A 22,932-nucleotide genomic window follows, 5' to 3' on the forward strand; every position below is an offset into this window, starting at 1 on the left:
TGTAGGTGGGTGCTGCACAGCTTGGACTGCTCTTCCTCCTGGAAAAACAGCAACCAGCACATGTCCAGTTTCTGCTGCTCTGCCAGAACATTGTGCTGCTTGTGCCTCTAATGATATACTACAGAAATTACATTCTTTCATGGTCGTTTATGGGGATAATTAACGCTAATCTCCTCGAGCTTCACAACATAAACCAGAGTGCTGCTCCAGTCCAGGCTGCTGGCCTGCCCTGTGTCTCTCTGTTGTGAAATGCCAGGGAATGACAGCCCACGTTGTTTTAGTTGTGCTGCTGGGCAGGATGCAGGTGTTGTGCTGTTTGGAGCACAGCAATTGAGAGAGGATGGCACTGCCTTGTCGTGGCTCTTGTGGATGGCACTGAGCATGTGAGTCATGTCTTGAGATGTGATGGGAAGCTGGTGGGCACCAGGAGGCCATTCATTTCCCAGTGAAATTCCCATTTCCCTCTCCAGCTGCTGTGAGAGGAGAAGGAAGTCAACACAAAGCTGTGTTGGCTCCTGTCCCAAAGAGGTAGCTTGTCATTTGAGTGAACAGAGGAATTGAGGGTACATTTGTTACTGTTTCTTACCTGTCATTGAGAAGTATTTTCTCTACATCTTTCTTTGTGCTCTTTACTCTGTAGCAGAGGGGCTGCCTGTTTCCTGGTGATCAGAAAAGAATCCTTGAAATACTACAAGGAGGGAGGAAATGCTAGCAGAGATCTTTTTGAATGGGGAATGTGTCACGTAGATGTTTTATTGTGCTGTGGTTGCAGCTCTAGCAGCTGTTTGTCCGTGTTTTCACTCATGTTTTTGTTGAGGATTCAGAGGATTGTGGTGATACTATGTGTTATTTTCTGCAAGTGGAGAAAGTTTGGCACCAAGTGGGGAAGCAACGCAAGCCTCATTCAGAAGTGGATCCTGTGGATCTCAGGGTTTAAATGCAGGCTGTGTGATTTGGGTAGAAATGTTTTTAGTGTCACTTAATGTGGATAGTGTGCTGAATTATGGCTTACAAACATAAGCTGTTCCTTTGTCCCCAAGGTCTTGTCTGATAAATGACAAGAAGGAAAGCATCTAAGGCTTTTAAAGCTGTTTGGTACTAGAGCATGAAGCTTTTTGGACTAGAGCTACCCCCAAAGGATGTTGTACTTAGGCCCTTTGTGTGAACAGATCTGGGAATTGTTAATTTGGTCTGGATTGCTTTTATCACTGGAAATGTTTGTGGCTCCATCCCACAAACGCTGCTGCTGGCACAAATGAATGGGTGGCCCAGAAGTGGGAATGAGGAAGGGATTTGCTTCCTTTGGTGGAGGCGGCAGTGTCTGCGTTCCTCAGAGTTGAATTCACGCCTCCTTCCCCTCTGCCAGCAGAAGGAATGGTACATTCATGTACTCCATGCTCTTTTCCTGTGTTCAAAACACATTTTTTTCCTCTTCCAGGGCTTCCCCTAGCTATTGAGAACCATGTCTGACAACGGAGAACTGGAAGACAAGCCCCCTGCCCCTCCTGTCCGGATGAGCAGCGCTATCTTCAGTGCAGGGGGCAAAGACCAGTTGCCAACCAACAACAGCTTTAAACCCCTGCCCTCTGTCCCAGAAGAGAGGAAACCCAGGCATAAAATCATCTCCATATTCTATAACGAAAAAGGTAAGATACCTCTTTTTTCCACTGCTACTTGTATTCCTTTATTCTCCTTGTCAGTTTTGGTGGTGCTTTAGATGTTGGTGTCCAGCCTGTCCAAGTGTAGGGGATTGGAAAACCAGTCCCTGTTTGCTGCCCAGCTTGAAGCAATGCATTTCCAAACAATCCTAATCAATGTTCGGCATTCCTGGGGATCATGTTACTTAGATGCAGATTTCTGGTTCAAACTGAGCACCCAGCTGGTTTGGAAGTTACTTCATGTTGGTGGTCATTTATGTGGCACCTTGAGGAGAAAAAAAAAGTTGGTAAAGAAGTAATGGTGAAGGTGCAGTTGCATGAAAGAGAACTCAGAGAAATTACATATTTTTGTTTGTGGAACTGCACTGTTAGGATTGATTTATAGTGGAGATAAACCTGCGTTGCTGTAAAAAAGATTATTTCTGAGAAAAAAAATTTGCTATAATGAATACTAGAATGTATTTGTGTGTTGTTTGCGCTCTTTTCTGTATGGGGAGTGCATGTACAGCAGTGGAGCTCTTTTTCCTGGCTCTCAGAACGTGTGTCCATGTAGCACAAAACAGGCATAGATAGAAATACTTCCTAACATCTGAGATGTAAAACTGCTCAGGGACTTAAGCCTGACCTGAATCTGCTGAGCATTTTATTAATCTGCTGGTTAAAATGACTTTTAATATGCACCTTGGAGAGGACCCTGCTGCTCCTGATGCCTTCTGTGCTCTTGGCTCCCCGTGCCTCGCTGCTGGTGTGCTGGGCAGGACTGGTTCAGTCATGCTGACACAGGTTTGGTTGTTTGAAGAGATTCTGCTCTTCTGGTTGATTATTCTCTTGGCTCAGTGTTTTCCCCAGGGCTGGTTTTCACTCTGTCTCAGCTGTGTGAGCAGCTCTGCAGCCTGCCTCTCCCTGGAGATCAAACCCAGAGAGACAGGTTTCCCTCTGTTCCCAAGATCTGGCTTTCTGCTCAACAGTAGAAGGTGTGTTTCCTTTTTTGGAGGATGGAAGGATGTGGCCAGTTCTCTGTTCCCAAGATCTGGCTTTCTGCTCTCAGCAGTAGAAGGTGTGTTTCCTTTTTTGGAGGATGGAAGGATGTGGCCAGTGTAGCTTCTGGAGGCAGAATAGTTATTTCACAAGGTCATTTATTGTGAAATAGCCTGTCTGTGGCAGGGCTACAGCAGTAGCAATGGAAGTCTTTCTACTGACATGGGTGAGCACCAAAGAACAAAGTCTGTAAGGAGAGCATGAGAAGCTACCACAGGTTGGTGGCTGCACCCCAAGAGAGACTCCAGCCCTTGGGATGCTGAATTTGCGTGCTGAAGGTGGCAGTTCTGGGTGCTGTCAGGTCAGTGTAGTGCTCTGTGTCTGGAGCAGGTTCTGCCTTAGCCTTTCAGTCCTGCAGAAATGGGTGTTTGACCATGTTCTGGTTGGGCCCACAAGAAAATACCCAGAATTTGTCATGGTGAGTTCTGCAAGGAGATCTCGTGGAAAGACCAAATCTGTCCATCTTCAGGCAAGGAGAAGAGTTTAGGAGCTGGGATGGCACTTCTCTTTATGTTGTTGCATTGGTGGCTCATCAGAGCATTTGAGCCCTTTTACAGACAAGGATGAAGTAGAACAAAAATCCCACCTTAAGGAAGGTTTTCCTTTCTCTGAATTAGTAACAAATGAATTATGAATGCAAGTGAGAGCTTTGTGACATTCCATGACACCTTTTCTCTCAATTTTTCTCATCTCTGGACATTTTCTCTTTTCATTTTGATGGTGGGTTTGTTCATTGCTGGAATGGGGGGGTGATTGAAGAATTACCTAAAGTTGTATTGGCTTATCTCAAGTTGCTTTGGAGTCCTTTGACGATTATTTAGACCACTCTAGATATTGACAAGCACCAAATTTAGATTAATCTGCATATTTATTTAACATCTACCTATTGATAATTTGTATTGTGAACTGAAAGTATGAGAAAATATTTCTACTGAGAAAACTACATTTTAGAGGAAATGAGTGTCAGTTTGTGTTTTCTAGATATTAAAAAGTAATTCAAGTAATGTCCTCCTGAAAGAAAAGCAGGCTTTCCTGCATGGCAAGATATTAGGAAAAATGGAAATTGAATTACCCAAATTAGAGAAACTATCTGGAAGTTGTATCTTTTTAATTTGGAAGAAACTTGTCTATTGCATGATCTGCAGCAAGGCTAATATAAATATCCAAAGAAGGGATTTTGGCCCTCAAGTCTGCAAAACTGGCTGTTGAGTGTAAGCAGAAGTGGGCACAGTGTCCTTCTGGCACTCACACAATAGTCAGATGTTAGTTGTTTTGTTCATTAGCATGGCTGGGACGCACCCTCCGCAGAAATGCCCATTTAAATCCTTCTTTTCTTTAAATTCAGCTGCTGGGAAGCTTTACAGAAATATTAACTTCATGCTGAGATTTAAAAAAATACATTGGGACTGGATGCAAAATAATCTGTCAACCTGGGGTAGATATTTTGTCACAGGAAAAATGTCTCCAGGCGGTGCGTAAGTTTAACAAATCAGTTCAGAAATGTTCAGTTTTCCTTTTCAGAAAATTAAAAAATCCTTTCCATTATCCAGGAATGTTGTTTGGCTTTGTCTGCACATCTCTGTCCATATGATTTTGCAAGGTCCCTCCTGGCCAGTCTCATCTGCTCCTGGATCCTCTCTTGGGAGGTTCTTGTGCTTTGGGGGACTTGCAGATGAAGAGGTTTAGCAATTACACAGTTTCTGTCCCAAGTCTGAGCTAGTTCTGTGCTGAAATAATCCTAAGGGTTTGAAGGGATTATTTAATCACCAGTCATGGAAGATTTCCCCCCCCGGTTCCATTGTTTAGGATAAATGAAGTGATAGTCATCTTCTTTTAGAGTGCTTTATTGCCATGAATTTTCTTGGCCTGACTTCTGAAGTGAAAGCAAACTCTGTGTGGTTTTGGAAAGCTTTAAAATAGTCCCCTAAAACCAGAAATGTTTCTCTTTGAGCAGAAAGTATTGAAGGAAGTGCTGAGGGCATCACCCAGATCCTGCATATCACGTGTTTGTGGGCACATTTCAGTGTGGTTTTAGCTGGAACTCAGCAGCTCCAGGTGCACATCTGGAGTCAGCTGCCTCCTGCCTCCAGCTGTTGGGAAACAGCTGTGATTCTTGCCTTGTGTGTGGAATTTGGTTGGTGGGAAGCAAGGGCAGCCTGAGGTGCTTTGCCCTGGGAAGCACCGGGGCTGACACCTTGCTGAGTGCCTGTGGCTTCACCTGGGGAACACTCCGCTTGTATTTGAGTGACCTTCTTAATCGGAGCCTTTCTCCAGCTCACCAAATCCTTCCAAAGGACCTGTGTGTCTGCAGGGCCAAATTCTGTGTCTCATGACCAACAACAAAATGCTCAAACACCCATTTCTGCAGGACTGAAGGGCTAGGGCAGAACTTCCTCCAGACAGAGCACTACACCCAGCTGACAGCACCCAGACCCTCAGTGGGCTGGACTCTCTTGGGGTGCAGCCACCAACCTGTGGTAGCTTCTCCTGTTCTCCTCACAGACTTTGCTCTTTGGGGCTCCACCACGTGCAGTTGGGAAGGAGCATTGCCCTGCACCGAGGGATTCCCGTTGCAGTCCCGGGCAGGGGCAGCGTGGCCTCGCCGTGGCCTTGTTCTGGGAGCTGAGGATGTCCTGCCAGCAGTGACTCACCGGGCTTGCCTCTGGCTGGGGCTGTTTGTTTGAAGTGCTGCTCTGCTGTTCCTGTGGGCAGAGCAGTGGGGTTTAGTCTCCTTGCCTTGCCTGCTCATGGGATCTGTGTGTTTTTGGAAGGAGTGGGTTTATTTAGCCAGCACGTGCTGAAGGGCTTGAGCACCACTCCTGTTCACTGCATGTCAAGTGCTCCCAAACAGGAGCCTTCCTGAGAAATACAACTTTATATATATAATTATATATATATAATGTTGTCCCTTGCTTCCACATAAAAATCTACAAGAAATAGATCAGAAATGGTGCTTCCCTTGGTTCTAGTTTCTCCTGCGCTGTTAATGAAACATCTGACAGCCTGTTTGCTTTTTGGCTCTGCCCTGTGCAGCCATATTAAAGATATCCTGTTTATAACAGCCGTGTCTTTCCACGGCATTGTTCAGCTGGAGGCAGCCCACATGGCTTTTCGTTCGGGAGTATTGTCCTCGCTCCCCGTGCTTCCCTTCCCAGCAGGAGGGGATTTCACATGGATTCCTGGCTCTGAGCAGCCCCATCTTTGCTGTGTAGTAACCAGGAGAGTGCTGCTTTACCTGCCTTTTCTGTACTCAAACAACAGGACTTTTAAGATGAATTTAGAAACAAAGCAGAAAAATGAAATTAAAATAAACCCCCCCACCCCTGAGCCACGCCCTGAAAACTCCCAAAACAAACAAACAAAAATCCAAAGCCCGAGGTGTTAGAAAATATCTTATAAATTCAATTGAGTCTACGTTGGATTGTGCTCATGGTCCTTCTAATTAGTTGTTCCTGCTTCTGGTAGTTATTATGCTTCCCCCCACCTTTAATTTAAATTAGGTAATTGCTCTGAGGCTATAAACTCTTATCTTCATCACAGGAAGTCCTAGTTTGCATTAATTACCTTGAATTGAAGCAGTGAGGCAACTGAGTTTTAAGTGTCTTTAGGGTGAACTTGAGGTTGAACTGAAGTTGTCTTTTCTGCTGTTCTTAATCTATATTAAAATGTCCTTTTTTGCATTGTAAACATTTAATATGTTTAGATTTCGTGTGCTCAACAGAGCACTCTGGTGTTCTTAATCTCTTATTTTCTTGCTGCCAGAGTATAAATTATTTGAATGGAACAAGGAATCACAGAATCCCAGCACAGCTTGGGTTGGAAGGGACCTTAAAGCCCATCCAGTGCCACCCCTGCCATGGGGACACCTCCCATTATCCCAGGTTGCTCCAAGCCCCGTCCAGCCTGGCCTTGGACACTTCCAGGGTTCCAGGGACAGGCACAGCTTCTGTGGGCACCCTGTGCCAGGGCCTCATCACCCTCACAGAGAAGAATTTCTTTCTGACATTGAGGTCTTTGAATGTCTTTTTCAGGAAGCAAGAAGAAGGAAAAGGAAAGGCCAGAGATCTCCCCTCCGTCAGATTTTGAACATACCATCCATGTTGGCTTCGATGCTGTTACTGGAGAGTTCACTGTGAGTATTCCTGCCTTGGAGCAGCTCAGAGAACACCATGGGTCAGTGCTGCAGTGAAGCCAAGGCAGAGCTTTAGAAAAAAGTGCAATTTAGTCTTTGTTTCTACCAAGGAGCCTCTTTTCCTTTGTGCTTGTACAGCACACTGTGACCTGTGAGTGCGTCTGCAATGCCGGTGTCACATCTGATGCTTTGTGCCACCTGGGAAACCCTCCCTGACAAACCCTCTTCAGTTTGCCTTCTTTAGTGGATAACACTGGATCTTTTGAGTGTTTTGTGTTCCCACTCCTCACATCTGGCCCAGCAGACCTGGAGGAGTTGTATCCAGTGATCTTTGTTTCCACCTTTGGCTCCCCATCCCACTTGCTCATGTGCTTAAGGCTGTGCATGTTATGCTTTAATAGAGGGAAGAATTTTGTTTTGCTTTCAAAAAACTTTTAAAATACAAAAAGGATGCTTTAAACCCCCTGTTTTTTCAGGGAATGCCAGAACAATGGGCTCGGTTGCTTCAGACCTCAAATATCACCAAGCTAGAACAGAAGAAAAACCCCCAGGCGGTACTAGATGTGCTGAAATTCTACGACTCCAAAGACACAGCAAAACAGAAATATCTGAGTTTTTCTGCCCCAGGTGAGAGCCAAGTGTGCAAGACACTGGAGCTGGGAATTTGGAGCACTGTCTTCCTCTGTGTCAGAGTGATAAATCAGGTTCAAGTGCTAGAATCAAAGTGCATTTCAATGAGGCACAAATATACAAAGATGGATTTAAAACTGACTGGAAACTGGCGTTGTCCAGTTAATTTCCTGTTTTAAGTGAAGAGGGGAAGAAAGGGAACTGGATCATTCAGAACAGCAGCCAAAATGAGCTTGAATGGGCAGTGTTTATCAAGCTGGGGCCCTGGGACTGGGATGAGCTGGTTTTGTGCTGGAGCCATTGCTCCTCACAGCTGTCTCTGAACTTGATGTCACCAGCTGGTGACATCAGCGATGCAGAATAATTTGTGACTCCTAGGTGGGGGCTGAGGGAAGGACTGTCCCACAAACAGGTGCACTTTTACAACTTTTCTTCCAAATTCTTTCCAAAAGTAGCTTAGTAATAAGGCTTTGTAATATTCTTACCCTGTACTCTACAAAGTTCACTTTTTATTACTTATTTTCTGATGATTTTATGTATTCTGCTATTTGTCCTGTTTAGAAAAAGATGGATTCCCTTCAGGAACACCAACGGTGAGTGTGTTTACTATTGTTTGGATATTCTCTGGTGCATGCAAGTTCAGGTTTTTTTATATCCTGAATCTTGAAGTATTAAGCTGTATAAAGGTTAAAAGTATAAAAATTAAGAATTTTTTTGTGGAATAGAAACATACATTTGGGTGGTCAATCACATATTTCACTGCAGCAACAGTGTTTGAGTCTCATAATAAAAATGTAATATCTGAAGGATAGACTGAGTGGTTTAAGTTCTTTTGACATAAGTAAGAATTATTTTCTCTTAATGTCAAGAAAAAAAAAGTGAAGTCTTTAATAGTGTGGGAGAGACAATTTGTTTATCTGTCTTTTTTAAACTTTGGTAAAACTGTAGACCAATGCCAAAGGTTCAGAACCATCAACAGCTGTGGCAGATGATGATGAGGATGATGAAGAGGCTCCTCCTCCTGTGATTGCTCCACGGCCAGATCACACAAAATCGGTGAGCAGCTGCAAAACTGACAGACCTGCCTTTCTCAGCATTGCAGAACTTCTGCTTTTTAGGGAAGTGCTTTATTTGGGCAATAAGCTGCTGTTTTAGGAAAAAGTTCTGTTTTTTGAATTTGCTAAGAAAATTGCTAATTTCTGAATATCAGTTGAATTAGAAGTCCTGTAGTTAGTAGAATCATAGGATCATTTAGGTTGGAAAAGACTCCTCAGATCATTGAAATGTCAGTTTATTTATCAGCTTTTGTTGAAGACATCCAGTTATGTTTATCCTTCAACTCAACATGTGAGGAGGAGGATTCTTATTTCTAAGTAAAACCTGTAGGCCATTTGTATAGCTTTGTGCAGCACAGTGATACAGGTGTAATGTACCTGCTTTCCTTTATTTGATTGGGTTGCAGTGTGGTAGCCCCTCCAAGTACACCACCTAAGCCCCAGCCAATGCAAATTTTAGATTTGAAAGCTTATTTCACTCACAAAGTCATTACCACTACAGGAACAGTGAAATGCTAGAGAAGGTGTTAATTAAGTTTTAGGGTAGCCCTCATCTACACACCTTGGTAATGGTGTCCCAGGGGTCCCACTTACTCCAGCTCCTTCTTTTGGCTGTGGGAGCTGTACATTTTGCCTCTCTGCTGCCCACTTTTTCAGGAGTGCAAATGTGAATTATGTTTATTTGTCTAGGGATATTGCTTTATAATTTCCCACACTTGGGATTTAGACATATAAAAGGTGAGTTATACACAAGCTGGATATTTCTGGAGTAGCTGTGTATATCTGTGAACAGCTCAGGAGGAAATTAAATAAAGCTCCAAGAAATTAAATCCCTTTAAAAACCCTTAAATTGGGAACAACATGGAAATATTTGAGAATCTCATCCTTCTTTTCATGGCAATCAAGCATCTTTTTCCTTTAGATCTTAGCAGAAGTTGATCTCACTATTAAATAGTGGTTTCTGCTCTGTTAACTGGTATGGGTTAGAAAGAATAAACAGGTAAGAAACTGAGAAACCCACTGTGGAATCTCCTAGCATCCTCTCTGTTTAGGAGGTGCCTGGATCTCTTTGAGAGGTCAGTCATGTTGCCAGCATCATGTTTTATGGAGTTTTAACGTGTCTCAGGTCTAATTTCTGCCTCATACCTGTTACAAAATGTTGCTTGGGGATCTTTGCAGAGCCGTGGTAGGGTTCAGCTGCAGTCAGTGGTGGCAGAGCAGTGCTCAGGTCTCTGGTCTCCCTTGCAGATCTACACCCGCTCTGTCATTGACCCCATCCCCGCCCCGGCCGGTGACACCTGCGCCGACAGCGCCAAAGCAGGGGAGAAACAGAAAAAGAAAACCAAGATGTCAGATGAAGACATCATGGAAAAACTACGTAGGTGCCTTCATTTCAGACAGCAGGGGAGCAGTGGTGGAGTTTTGGCCTCACCTTTGCTTTGTGTGCAGTGCTTGGGCAGCTTTGTGTCCAGCAGCAGCTGGTTCGGGGGGGTTTGTAATGCTTGGAGCCCTCTGGGGTGGGCAACAAGGATAGAACAGGTTTGGGATGGTGTCATACGTGCACATCACAGTGTCACAACTGGATTTCAATCAAACCATAGTAACATTAAATAGTTTCTGCTGTTGCTTGTTCCATAATCATCTTGGTGATGATTTTTCACTGTGTTAATGCAGCTCTGGCTGTTGGTGCACCAGCTTTGCTATTGAGCTGACCCACTCTTGTGCCTATTTTGTCCAGGCCAGCCCTGCAGTGGGATTGGACTGACTTTTTGGTTGTTTGTTTTCTTTCAGGCACTATTGTAAGCATAGGAGATCCCAAGAAAAAATACACCAGATACGAAAAAATCGGGCAGGGGTAAGTATTGACCCCAACTTTTATCCCCAGTGGGCCAGTGTTGCTGTTCTCTGCCTCACACCACTTCCTGTGCAGGCAGAGATGTTGGCTGCATTCAGCAGATAAATCACAGAATCCCACCCTAGTTAGGGTGAGAAGGGACCTTAGAGCCCATCCCTTAAAGTTCCACCCCTGCCATGGGCAGGGACACCTTCCACTATCCCAGGCTGCTCCAAACCCTGTCCAACCTGGCCTTGGGCACTTCCAGGGATGAGGCAGCTGTGACCACTCTGGGCAGCAAACAGTAAAGTAAATAAACAGTGAAGGCATCACATAGTGGTGGAAATTTTGAATTGAAAACTGAAACAATTTTGTGATTTTGACTTGGCTGTTCACCTGTGTGTTTGTTATGCAGGGAGATGCAACTTGCTGTAATATTTCTCTTTCTCTTCACAGGGCTTCAGGTACAGTTTTCACAGCTATTGATGTGGCAACAGGGCAGGAGGTAAGATTCCTGTGTTCATTTTTTGTTTAAATGTTCTTCTGTAGGTGGCCAGAATGATTTGAGTGATTTCCTTCCATGGATCCCATTGCTGCTATCACCTCTCAGATCTGTTTGTCACAGTCAGTTGTAAAAGTGTGCCTTGTTCTATAATAATCAGATGGTGAAAGCTAAAAATAGAGTCTTTCCAATGAAAAGCAGAGAGAGTGAGGTGTTCCAGAGGTGAGTTTGTAAAATGGTTTAGCCTTCAAGAATTGCAGGCATTGTTGTGTTACGTTTTCAGAAGTAAAATTTTGTTTAGACTTGGCACACTTGGCTGTGTCTGTCTCTAGGGAAGCAGCTTGTCTCATGTGGTGCCCTCAGAATGTCTTCTCCATGTCCTACTCTTTTCTTTCATCCCTTGGTTTCTCCAGTGAAATTGGCATGTTTGTCATCCAGTGGCCATATCTTGGGAGGCAAACCAGAGGGCTTTTGGGACTCAGATTTTAGTAATTATTTGTCTGTGTTTAACTTCAGATTTCCCTAATTTTCTTTCAATGTTTTTATTTAAGTTTTCCTAAATTTTCTTTTAAATATCCACAAGTGGGCATCCTTTAGGTCACTGATCATAAATCCCTTTCAGCAGTAACCACGTTCAGCAGTCCTGCAGTGGAGCACTACATCTTGATGAAACATGAGCCTTGCCATCACCTCAGTGTCTCTTAGTTTGCTCTCTCCACACTGCAGTATTCATGTCCTCTTACTGATTGCAGAGTGAATTTTGGGGTCCAGGGCCTTTCTTTGCCCTGCTCTGCACTTTGCCAGGCAGTTGATGGCTTGCAGCCTTCATGCAGTGCTCAGGTTTCCTCTGCTTAATGCCTGAGATGGAGTAAGGTTTGTTCATCAGTAAGAGGAACACTCCTCTTGGAGCTACACAGTGACAGGACAGGAGGGAACAGACAAAAATTGCCATGAGGGAAATTCAGGTTAGATATTGGGAATTTATTCCCTCTCAGGCAGGATGATTGGGCATGGCACAGGAGCTCAAGAGGGGTTGTGGAATATTTGCTCATTGAGGTCTCCATTTCAAACTCCCACAAGACCCTCACCAATCTGCTCCACCTCCAGTCATAGTTATTTTGTCACTCTGTGCTGCAGAATGACGAGAATTTCTTCCTTTAATGTCCTTGGCAATATAATAACAATAATTTCTTCAGGAATATGTTGATTCTTGTGTTTGGTTTTGAAGCCAGCCCAGGTTGTCTTGCAGAACTCCAAACTGTCTCCTCAGAGTGTTGGAGTTAACAGAGCTGGGATGATTCTTCTCCATTGTAAACTCTGTAGTACTTGTCCTTGTTACCTTATTTCCTGGATGAAGTGGGCCTTTATCTTCCCTTTTCTGTCTTGGATAGTTCTTTAATATCTTTGAGAGGAATTCCTTCTGCCTCCCAGCATTCCATATACCCAAACACCAGTTTGGTCAGAATACAGAACAACGAATTGCCTCACCATGGCTTGGAAGGCTCAGATTTTCTCTCTGAGTTGCTACAGGATTCTCTTCTGCTTCAGGCCTGTTGATAAGGAAATGAGTGAATATCCTTCTATCTCCTGAATGCCCTTTGCTGTCTGGTCTGGCCTCTCTCACTGTTTGTGGATCCTTTCAGCTGCAAGAGGATGATGTTGGCCCTGGGTGCAAGTTGTGTGCTGATCAAGCTGGATTCTTTTAAGTTGTATGCAGATAAATTAACAACTTGCTAGCCATAAACTGCTTTAAACTCCTTTAATCCTGTTACTGGATTCCTTCTGCCTTTTCACTGTATTAAGTGTGAGTGAAAGGTTTGGGTACTGAGGTTTGAGATTGCTGTTTTGTTTTGCCCTATTCAGGTGGCTATTAAACAGATCAATTTGCAGAAACAGCCCAAGAAGGAGCTGATAATTAATGAGATCTTGGTAATGAAGGAGCTAAAGAACCCCAACATAGTCAACTTCCTGGACAGGTAAATGCAGCCAGCTGGCTGATTCCTCATCCCAAGGGTTGACAGGAGGTTATCCCTTGCTCTTCCTCTACCTAAGGGTCTTGGAAGCAGATGAGGCTCTCTGAAGACTGTCACCCTGATGGCACAGGGACATGCTTTTGGTTTTCTCTTTGCAGTTACCTCGTAGGGGATGAATTGTTTGTGGTGATGGAGTATCTGGCTGGAGGCTCTCTAACAGATGTGGTCACAGAGACCTGTATGGATGAAGCACAGATTGCTGCTGTCTGCAGAGAGGTGAGTGTGAGGGGCTGGCCTGAGGAATGAAGGTGCTCCCTATTCCCCTGGTTTTTCTGGCATGCTCAGGTTAGCACTAATTGCCACAATTGCTGCTGAAGCTGTTGAATAAAGAATGAATGGTACCATGAGCAGAAATCAAAATTGCAGAAAATAACAAAATTAGGTTAACTCAGAAAACTGGGGCTTTGCAAGACAAAAGAGCTACAGTGGTTTTTGAGAATGTTTGGTGGTGGAGCAAATAAAGTCTATGGGTTTGGTACTTGGGGTGCCTCGTCCTGCTGACAGTGTTAACAGAAAGATATGAGTAATGTGGACTATTATTAACAGAATAATATGAATAAAGTTCAGGGAGGAGTAATAGAGAAGTTTAGCAGCTGGAAGGAATGGCTTTTTTAACTTGGACTAGCAAAGAACATTCAGAGGCACTAAGAAAAAATCTGCATATTCATGTATGGGTAATGTAGAAAGGAGAAAAAAAAAGAAAAATAAAACTCCTGAAAGCTTTGAAGTGTTTTCCAGAAGAAGGGAAATGGTGTTTGCTCACAGTTTGAAAATGGATCTGCTGAAATAGGAGTATGTTAAACATACACTAAAATAAAGATGAACTGAGTGCAGACTGTCCCTTTCCCACTTTAGTCATTCCCATAGTGTGTGGCATCTACAGTTCTGTGCCAGCTAAACTTTCTTTATAGATTCCTCAGGCAAATAATGCTCCAGAAGGTTGTAGATGGAATAACTCTGAGGTTGCAGTAAGATTTCAAATGAAAGTGTTAAAAGCAGCCAATATCACATCTTATCAGTGGTTTCTGCCCTGAGCAAGTGCCAGTATCCAGCTCAGGCTTGATTTTATCATGGCAGAAGGAGAATTGTGTTATCTGCTGTGCAGGAGAAACTGGAGGCTTTTAGAAAGCCCATCTGACTCCATCAGCATGACGAGAGGTTTTGTGACTCACCCCAAGGGAGGGGAGGGAAAGCAAACTTGCACAGTAACGTGTATGGACAGGGAATGGTTTCCAGAGAAACCAGAGCTGGAAGCAGAGAACCAAAAGAATAACTATTTACTGTGACAGTAATTGACTTTTCTGAGGAAGAAATCAAATACTGAACTATTGTACTTCATCAAAACTCTGCTGCACCGTTTTTAGATACATTTAGTTTTGCAAATCAGTGTCACTTTGCTAAAGCAAACCAAGATTAAAAAAACCAAAACATCTCAGTGGGGACATCTGTGCCAAGCTGCAAATGGCAAATGTTCTGCTTAGATGGAAAGAGAAAAATCTGGCTTTTGTTCTTTTGCCTTTTATTCTCAAATAACAAAAGTAAATTTCATTATGGTTTTGGGCAGCAACTTCGTGTGAAAGGTTTTCATCTGAAAACAATGCAAACCAGCATTAGTGCTTTTCAGAATGAAGATGTTTTACAGCCTTCACTGTAGAAGTTGTGTGGTTGTTGGACATGAAGCCTCACCAGTTCCTCTTGGTGAGACCTCAGCCTGAAAAGCTCTCACTTAATCCTTTATGGTTCCACTGCAGAATCTGTGGGATGTACCAAAATTAACATCAGAGATTTCTGAGAGCATCTTGGGTGATGAGGAGTTTAAAGGATGCATTTGTTAAGATAGGGAAACTCCACGGTGAAACGATTTTTGAGCTCCTGAAATCCAGAGTGCATTTTTTTAGCCCAAGAGCTTCCTCTGCTGGTTGTTTTCAATAATACCTTTCTATTCTTGCACTCGGAGCTGGCTGAGGGTGTGAACATGGCTTTGAATTCGTGCCCACGTGCTGCAGTTCTGTTCCGGGATGCTGAGTGTTGTTTTTTTCTCTCCTGTCCAGTGCTTGCAAGCGCTTGAGTTCCTCCATGCCAACCAGGTGATCCACAGGGACATAAAGAGTGACAATGTGCTGTTAGGAATGGATGGATCAGTTAAATTAAGTGAGTAGCAGACAATTGTTTCATGTTCTGTTTTCCCTTTTTCAGGAATCTCTGCCTCGGAGTGTGTAAATCTGTACAAGTAGAATTGGCAGGGAAATTTAAGGTGTTTTTTACTGACTATGAGTAATAGAAACCAATTCTGTTATAAAATATGTATCAGACAGCAGGTGCTGGTACTCTGAGGGCCCTCAGATGGGGCTGTGGATGTGTTGGCCCAGAAGGATGTTGAAGCAAACCTGTGGCCCCATGAGTTCGTTGGTAAATAGGAAATAACTGGCACAGACAGTGAAGCAAAATGGGAATAATTGCAAGAGCAAAGTTGCAGCAAACTGCAGTGGCTTTGTTAGGATGATATGAATGCTTTGCCCCATTCGTGAAAAGGCCACTAACAAGAAAATTATTGGTCATTTATTGCAGTCTAACCCTGTGCCTTATCTTGGACTGGAAGTGTACTTTCATTACACTTTCATTAATATAATAATGGCAAAATAAACAACTTGCTTTTCAGGTAATGGTTATGCATGCATGGGCTTGGACAGTAAATCCTTTTCTCGTTTGTGTAAATAAAAATTATGTGAAAGCACTGGTAGCTGTCAGAACTGTTGAGAAAGAGGTGCATTATCTGCATTTCTGTATGTACAAAGGAATGTACAAAGCATATAACAATCAAAGAGTTAAAGCAAAAAGGTGTGAAGCAAAAAGTGTTTTCAGTAGGAATCTGAAGTGCCATGAAAATGTGTCTTAGCAATATTCCTATTTTTGATGGTTTGCAGTCTCATTTTATTTATGAGATGGAGTGTGAAGAAAGATTGCCAGCAACCTGATTTGCATACCAGCATTGTTGGATGTGAAATTTGATTTTAAGGATGTGATGTGTCTGTGCACAAGCTGTGGAGTCAGAGCCTGAAGAGAAGTGGACAGTTACAGGAGAGGATGTGGCTGAGAAGAGTTAGCTGGAGAATGATCACAATTGCAAAAGAGATGTCAAAGCAAAGTGGCCAAAGGACAGAGTAGCTGAATCAAAATCATCATGCCAGCAAATCGGGGGAGGATGAGGAGGAAGGAGACAGGAGAAGACAGGAGTCAGCTGCAAAAATTCCCTGTATGAAGGGGAGGTGGAGTAATCAGTGCTGGACAAGCTGTTCTGGGGCTGTGTGGTTACAGTGCTTTAGCAAAGTTTAGGGTGGGAGAAGCTGCACCTTCTTTTTGAGCTCTTCCCCTTCTCTGAGGGAGTCTGGTGACAGGACAGGTGTCACCACTGCAGCTACACATGCTGCTGGTGGGTGAAATTGTATTCCTGCCTGTCTTCTTCCTCTGTGCTGGTGGCTGGTGCTGGAGGCCTGGCTGAAAGGTCAGGAGAACACACTGCAGCTGCTGCCCTGGGCTGGTCACGGAAATGGGCCCTGCTGGGAGGTGACTGTGACACCTTGATAGGGCCAAAAAGTGCAGGAGGAGCTTGGTGACTCCTATAGGTTTGGTTTTTGTTTGGTTTGGGGTTTTTTTAAGGCAGCGTTTTGACTGTCAGGGTGGGTTAGTTCTGTGTTAATACAACTTGGCACTTCCATGACTTGGCTCTTTCCTTAGCACTGCTTGGCATAACACTTCCAAAATCGCCCTGGAATTTAAATTTCTCTCTCTCTTCTCTCCCTCTCCCTCTCTCTCTCTCTCTTTCTCTAACTTAGTGTCAATGATAAGGTAATATCTGTCTCCTGCCTTAACTGTGTTCTTATTGATGCTTTACATGCCTGGGAAGTGGGAGTGCTGCAGCTGGATAAAGTAACATGATGGGACATGCATTGCTGCTGCACCTGAAGGCTATAGGAATAGGTGACTTTTCTCCTTTTCTTGAGTGTGGTTGTTCTCTTTGGTAGTTACCTTGTGGAAAGGTTTGTTTGTCCAGGTTCCTGCTGCTGAGTGGGGTAGCACTGCACTTCCCTGGAGCCTTGTTTCCATGTCTGTCGGCTGTAGTACCTGTATAGATGGCCAAAGTGCTGTGAAATGTTGACCTCAGTAGCTGCACAAGTACAATCTGTTTAGCAGGGCAGAAGCCATGGATTGTGGATGGATTTCTTCTAATTCAGGCTGTATAACACACCAGATGCAGAACACTCTGCCTGCGTTCTGCCTGATTGCTTACTTTGGCTGTTACCATCCTAGAACTCTCGATGGAAGGACTGGGCAAAACACCATTCTTCTGCAGGGTAATTCTTGTTTCCAGAGGACAAAAGCCTTGTCTTCACTCCATGGAATTCTGCCCTGCTTAAGCACCTTCAGGTTTTGTATTTTTCATTGCACGTTGGCTTTTTTAATACGGAGAATGTAGTGGGGGAGGAAAGAAGAAACTGCCCCAAACCCTTCTCAATGAAATGTATGTGTAGCAATAGAGAAGTCTTCTAGGAGAACCACTTCTTGGGGTGCAGCAGTTTAACCTCTTAACCTCTGTTGTCCTGCAGCTGACTTTGGGTTCTGTGCCCAGATCACCCCTGAGCAGAGCAAGCGCAGCACCATGGTGGGGACTCCGTACTGGATGGCTCCCGAGGTGGTGACACGGAAAGCCTACGGCCCCAAAGTGGACATCTGGTCCCTGGGCATCATGGCTATTGAGATGGTGGAAGGAGAGCCCCCGTACCTCAACGAGAACCCCCTGAGGGTAAGAAGCCCTGGTGCTGCTGGAGCTGGGTGTTCACCACTGTCAGTACTTGTTCGTTAATTGCATCTGCATTAAAAAGAAAATGAAATGAAAAAGCCAACAAGTTTCAGCAGTACAAGAAAATTCCTCCAGAGGAAGACAGCTGTCTTGAATTTGCAGTCAGCCTTACCCTAACTCCCCATCCCTGGAAGTGTCCAAGGCCAGGTTGGACAGGGCTTGGAATAACCTGGGCTAGTGGAAGGTGTCCCTGCCCAAGGCAGGGGGTGGAACAAGTTGGGCTTTAAGGTCCATTTCAACCTAAACCCATCTGGGATTCTGTGATAATACTTAGAAAGATTTGCCTGCCTGTAAATAAAACACAGGACTTTGACCTCAGGCCTCTGTGATAGTCTCAGGAAAGTAAACCCAAGACATTATGGAAAGTTCTGCTGTGTCACAAACTGATGTTTTCTTTGCTAAGGTCAGTATCTGTTGCCAAAAGATCTTGAATATTATTTTGCTACTAGCAAGAATAGGTCATGAGTGCCTACACGTGTGGCATTTTTACAGTTCTAATCTGAAGTTGAGAAGTAACTGCAGAGCCCTCTCATCTGAGGGCTTGCCACAAGGCAGGTCAGTTTGACATCTTTTAAAGCTTGGTTTTGGCTATACCTTATTCTTCATTTTACAGGCTTTATATTTGATAGCAACTAATGGCACACCAGAACTCCAGAACCCCGAGAAACTGTCCCCAATATTCCGGGATTTCTTGAACCGATGTTTGGAGATGGATGTGGAGAAAAGAGGATCAGCCAAAGAATTGCTACAGGTGAGACTCCACTTCTTCTCACAGTGAGGTCCAGAAGGCAGAATCAGGTCAGCCTGTAATGAACCACTCCATAGACTGGCACCCTTTCTTCTTTTTTTGTGTGTTTTCTCCTGGGAACTGTAGTGAGAGCAGTTGGTAGGAAAGATTTATAATATACTCCAAAGTTGTTCCATCATAATCTGTGAGTTCACTCTGCCACTGCCAAAGTGCCCAGTAGTTTAGAAGCTCCTTTCAGAGGGTGGCCATTGATGGCATTTGCATTGCTTTTCATATTTCTGCTGGTCTGCATCAGTGTTCAAACCTTGAAAAGAAAAAGTTCCTTTCTCCCCAATGGGTTTTGCCCTACAAGCTGAGCAGCTGGAGCAGTGACACCATTTCTCCTTTTAGTTTTGATTTTAAATACTTTCTGTGCACTGGAGAAAGGCTGGTTTGTTAAAGGAGATCTGCTTGTAGGCAGCATTGTGTGAAGGTGTGGGAGAATCACTGATGCCATTCCTGGGGAGAGCAAGGAGTAGCTCTGAGGCAGGTGGTGTAGAGGCTTTCCCACTAAAGCCAGCTGCTGCTTCTTGCCTTTCTCTGATTTTTTCTTGTTTAGATCTTTGTTTTGCTCATTGCAAGTGCAGCTTCAATACTTACCTTTTCAAAACCAGTGAGATATTCCAAGAGAAACTCCATTGGGCAAGGCAGTGTGATTCCAGCCAGCTTGGGATTGTTTTGTCCTTGTAACCATCAGGAGAAACACATGACACAAATCAGCAGTTAAAATGCAGATTCATTGCTGCCTAGCTCTTTGGAAACATGAATCCTGCTGCAAATCAAACCTTTAAAAGTGTGTCTTTCACTAATTCCTCGCGTTTGTCTTCCTGGCAGCATCCCTTCTTGAAACTGGCCAAACCTCTGTCCAGCTTGACGCCACTGATCCTGGCAGCCAAAGAAGCAATGAAGAGTAACCGCTAACATCCTGCCACAGCCTTCTTCCTTTTTTGTTTGTTTGTATTTTACAAATCTTTATAATATATGAAATTGTTACACTTCGGGGGGGGAGGGAAGGGTTTTTGTGGGGGTGGGAAACGTCTGCAAAAGGGAAGAAACTCATCCAGAAGACACCCAAATACATTGTGGCGACTCTAGAGATCCCTGTCTGGGGTCCAGAAGGAGTTGAGGGCTGAATTACTGGCCTTTGTGGGTTTTTTTAATTCTGATTTTTGTTTCCCAGACAGCCCAGAAATACCACTTGCTGTGCCCGGGGCTTTAAGGGGTTTTACTTCGCTGTAACAGCTCCCGTTGTACCCTCTGGGTACTTTCAATACTTGAATGACAGATTCAAGCTTTCAGAGAGCAGTACTAATTTTACCTGCTGATCTCTTTGACTCTCCTCTTCCTCCCCTCTGCCTGCAATCCCTGTGGGAAGCTCCCAGTGACCAGATTCACGGCAGGTGTGGCGAATGTGAAGGTACATCTTGCCCCTCATTTCTGTTTTGGATTAGCTGTCGCTGTACTGTAGAATCAACAACTCGGTTACTTAAGGAATCGTAATGTATGGAGATTCTTTTCACTTTTTAAGATGAAAAAGGAGAGAGAGAGAGGGGGAAGAGAAGTATTCAGCTGTTTCTCATACCTGTGCTCTGTGGACATTTTTTTAAATCAAAAATGTGGCCTCTTTGTAGAACCATAATGATCGGTCAAGTCTTTGGATGTGGGTTATGGATGTGTAGGTTGGGGTCAGATACTTTATTTATGATCAAATGATCAGTTCTAGTCAGGGCAAGAAAAAATTCCAGCTGTCTTCCTGTCTGCTCTTTTTTTCCCCTGTTAGACTTGCTGGCCAGAAGCTTGAGGGATAACGTGCTTGGTGCAGTGGGTGGTTCACAAACTTGTATCTGTGCTCTGACTTGGGCTTTGGAAGTTATGCTGGTGCCTTTGACTTTTTTTATTTTACATTTCCCTTCTTTGTATCAAATACATTTTTGTATATGTTGTAATTTCCCCCCTCCTCCCCCCGCCAAGCAAATAATGCATCAACCTATGGAGTTGTCAGAGTTTAAAGTATTAGAGCTATTTTTTTCCAGTTTTGTATGTGCTCCATTTGTACTAATGAAACCAGAAGAACAAATAAGCAGATCTGAGGACACTGATGATACAGGATTTTGGAAACATGATCTGAACAGATGATGATGAACACCTGGAGGTGCCAAAGTTGTGAGATGAAGCAGAGGGGAAGCAGTGCTGTCAGACCATCGTGGGGCCTGTTGGACTGGCTGGTGTCACTCTCATCCTTGTCACTGAGGATTCTGTGCTGGCCAGGATGGCTGCAGCCAACCCTTGCGCACAACAAAAAGTGCCTCTTTCTGAAGGACAGCGACAGCCTGAGCGCTTGAGTTCTTGGGGTGTTGCCAGGGTTGAGTTTAGCAGAGCCTCTGCCCCTTCTAATGCTACAGTCTATGCATTTCAACCTCCCCAAGTGTTTAAGGAAGAGCCAAGTAGTGCCAATGTGCCAAATGAGTCTGTGAAAGAATAACCATGACTTTAGTGGGATTGTATTGCATTCCCAGTGGGGCAGGGCCTGGGACAGACAGAGCTGTGGTTGGGTGTGGACAGAGGACCCTGAATAAAAATTTTTGCACACTTTTCCAAACATTGCTGGCAGGAGATAGAAGTGATTTTCAGAGAATTTCAGTATCTCTGTAGAGAGAATGACATTTTGGGGACTGGTAGCCAAGGTATGACAAAACAAACTTCCAGGTGAGAGTGGCTGGGCAGGATGGCAGAGGCAGTTTGGGGGGCATGGTGGAGGGAGCAGGGCTGGGGTCTCACAGCTCCTGGGGGTCCTGTGGGGCCAGCAGGGTGCCTTGTTGGGCAGGCTCAGCTTGTGTTTTGCTCCTGTGTGGTAGTTAAAATCTGGTGGGTTAATTGTCTTAACTGTTCCTCACAGGGATCAATCTCTCTTGCTGTAAGTGTGACAACAGTTATGGCTTTAAATTTTAAATTCAAGGAAGTGTCTCATGCCAAGTAAGGTAGTCCAAGTGCATTTGCCTGGAAAAAAAAGCTTATTATGAGCCATGGGCACTGTAATCACCCTGTTTTGAGTGTGTCCTGGCTCCCTGGTCAAACGGAGCAGTGAGGAGGCTTGGCTGAGGAAAAAACCTGTTGTACCAGTGGTTCCCTCTTTGTCCATTGCTGGCAATGGACTTGGTGAAACTCCTTGTGCCAGAGTTAAAATGGGAGCTTTTCTTTCTTTCATCTTTTTTTTTCCTTTAATGGCACAATCTAGATAAATTTAGCTTTTTTAAATAGAAAACAAGAAATCATAAGTAATTTTAACTTATTAGTTCATTTTTACTGGTGAATGAGAACGGTTTAAAACATATGTTGCAAAATTTGTCCAGTTTAGCCTGCTTAGGAGACAATTTCTGAAGATTCACCCATCCTAATGCACAAAACTTGGCCCAATCCCAAGTTCCCAAACTGTGTGTGTGACCTGGGACGGTGTTCAGCTCCCAGCATCTCCCTGGCCCCACGCAGCAGCTGTTCTGTGCTGAGCTTTCCATGGGGATCAGAGGTGGGGCTGGCAGGAGAGGCGAGCCAGGAGAAGGTTTTTGTGCTGTGCTGTTGTGTCTGGAGGGCCAGGCATCACTTTTCTGAGGGTGTCTGCAAGGTGAGGAGCTCCAAGGCGTGGGTTTTCCCCAGTGGGAGCAGAGCAGAGCCCTTGGGTGGGTGCAGGGCTGGAGGAAATGATGGGAAGGGATGAGTTGCATCCAGATGTGGGGATTCCTGTGCATCCCTCTTGGGTGCCCACCTGATCCTGAATGGGGCTCAGACATGCACACAATCCCTGTGAAGTGTCAGCTGGGCAGCTTTTGGCTGAGGTGCGAGTGTGCAGGGAGTGTGAGATTACTGGGATGTTGTTATCATACAACAAAGCAGAGTTCTTATTGAAAATAACCATGGGAATGAGCACTTTGCCCTGCCTTAGGTGTTAATGAGACTAATTGGAGCCTTCCCCCCTGGCTCTGTGCAGGGAGGTGAAAAGGTTTGTCTACAGCAGATGGGTCCCGTTGTCAGAGGGGCTGGGGAGGGAGCAAAGATAATGTGATTAGGGGTCTCTCCAGCTGGAATTGAGTCAATAAATCTCTCTGGTCTGTTTTTCCCTCTGTTCCTTATGCTCTTGATGGGAATGGAAGTAGGTGCAAGCTTTCTTTTTATTTTTTTAACTGTCTTCAGATGTTAATGTTGCCTTTTGTGTAATTTAATCCCAATATGTTATTTAATTGTTACTGCAATATTAACTACTGTATTTGTTGACTTTGTTTAATAACTGTCTTTCAGGGCTAGAAATAAACTTTTAAAAAACCTTTGGGGCTTTTTTCCCCCTTTTCCCTGTCATGAGTTTATACCTTTGATAACAAGAGTATCTGAAAGGCTTCATGTGTCACTGTTTTAC

The 22,932-nt window shown here is 44.2% G+C and overlaps 1 protein-coding gene across 1 annotated transcript; it reads left to right on the forward strand.

Annotated features, from left to right (window-relative positions):
• The first annotated feature begins 1,438 nt into the window (after positions 1-1,438).
• Positions 1,439-22,843, forward strand: PAK2 (p21 (RAC1) activated kinase 2). The gene is made up of 14 exons (XM_039727896.1): positions 1,439-1,646; positions 6,728-6,828; positions 7,305-7,455; positions 8,020-8,051; positions 8,407-8,514; positions 9,762-9,891; positions 10,305-10,368; positions 10,804-10,852; positions 12,713-12,825; positions 12,981-13,098; positions 14,934-15,033; positions 17,487-17,683; positions 18,354-18,491; positions 19,362-22,843. Exons 1-14 carry the CDS (start codon positions 1,463-1,465, stop codon positions 19,446-19,448), a joined length of 1,572 nt encoding a protein of 523 aa, XP_039583830.1. The 5' UTR covers positions 1,439-1,462; the 3' UTR covers positions 19,449-22,843.
• The last annotated feature ends 89 nt before the right edge of the window (positions 22,844-22,932 follow it).

This window comes from Passer montanus, unplaced genomic scaffold (assembly GCF_014805655.1).
Source record: "Passer montanus isolate IOZ18808 unplaced genomic scaffold, ASM1480565v1 scaffold63, whole genome shotgun sequence".
NCBI classification, from domain to species: domain Eukaryota; kingdom Metazoa; phylum Chordata; class Aves; order Passeriformes; family Passeridae; genus Passer; species Passer montanus.

What these genes read in the sequence shown, in the direction of transcription:
- PAK2 (XM_039727896.1), top strand. Translation starts at nt 1,463, where the DNA reads ATGTCTGACAACGGAGAACTGGAAGACAAGCCCCCTGCCCCTCCTGTC. An exon ending in ATGTGGCAACAGGGCAGGAG is followed by an intron (nt 10,853 to 12,712) that starts GTAAGATTCCTG and finishes TGCCCTATTCAG; the next exon opens with GTGGCTATTAAACAGATCAA. An exon ending in CAGCCAAAGAATTGCTACAG is followed by an intron (nt 18,492 to 19,361) that starts GTGAGACTCCAC and finishes TCTTCCTGGCAG; the next exon opens with CATCCCTTCTTGAAACTGGC.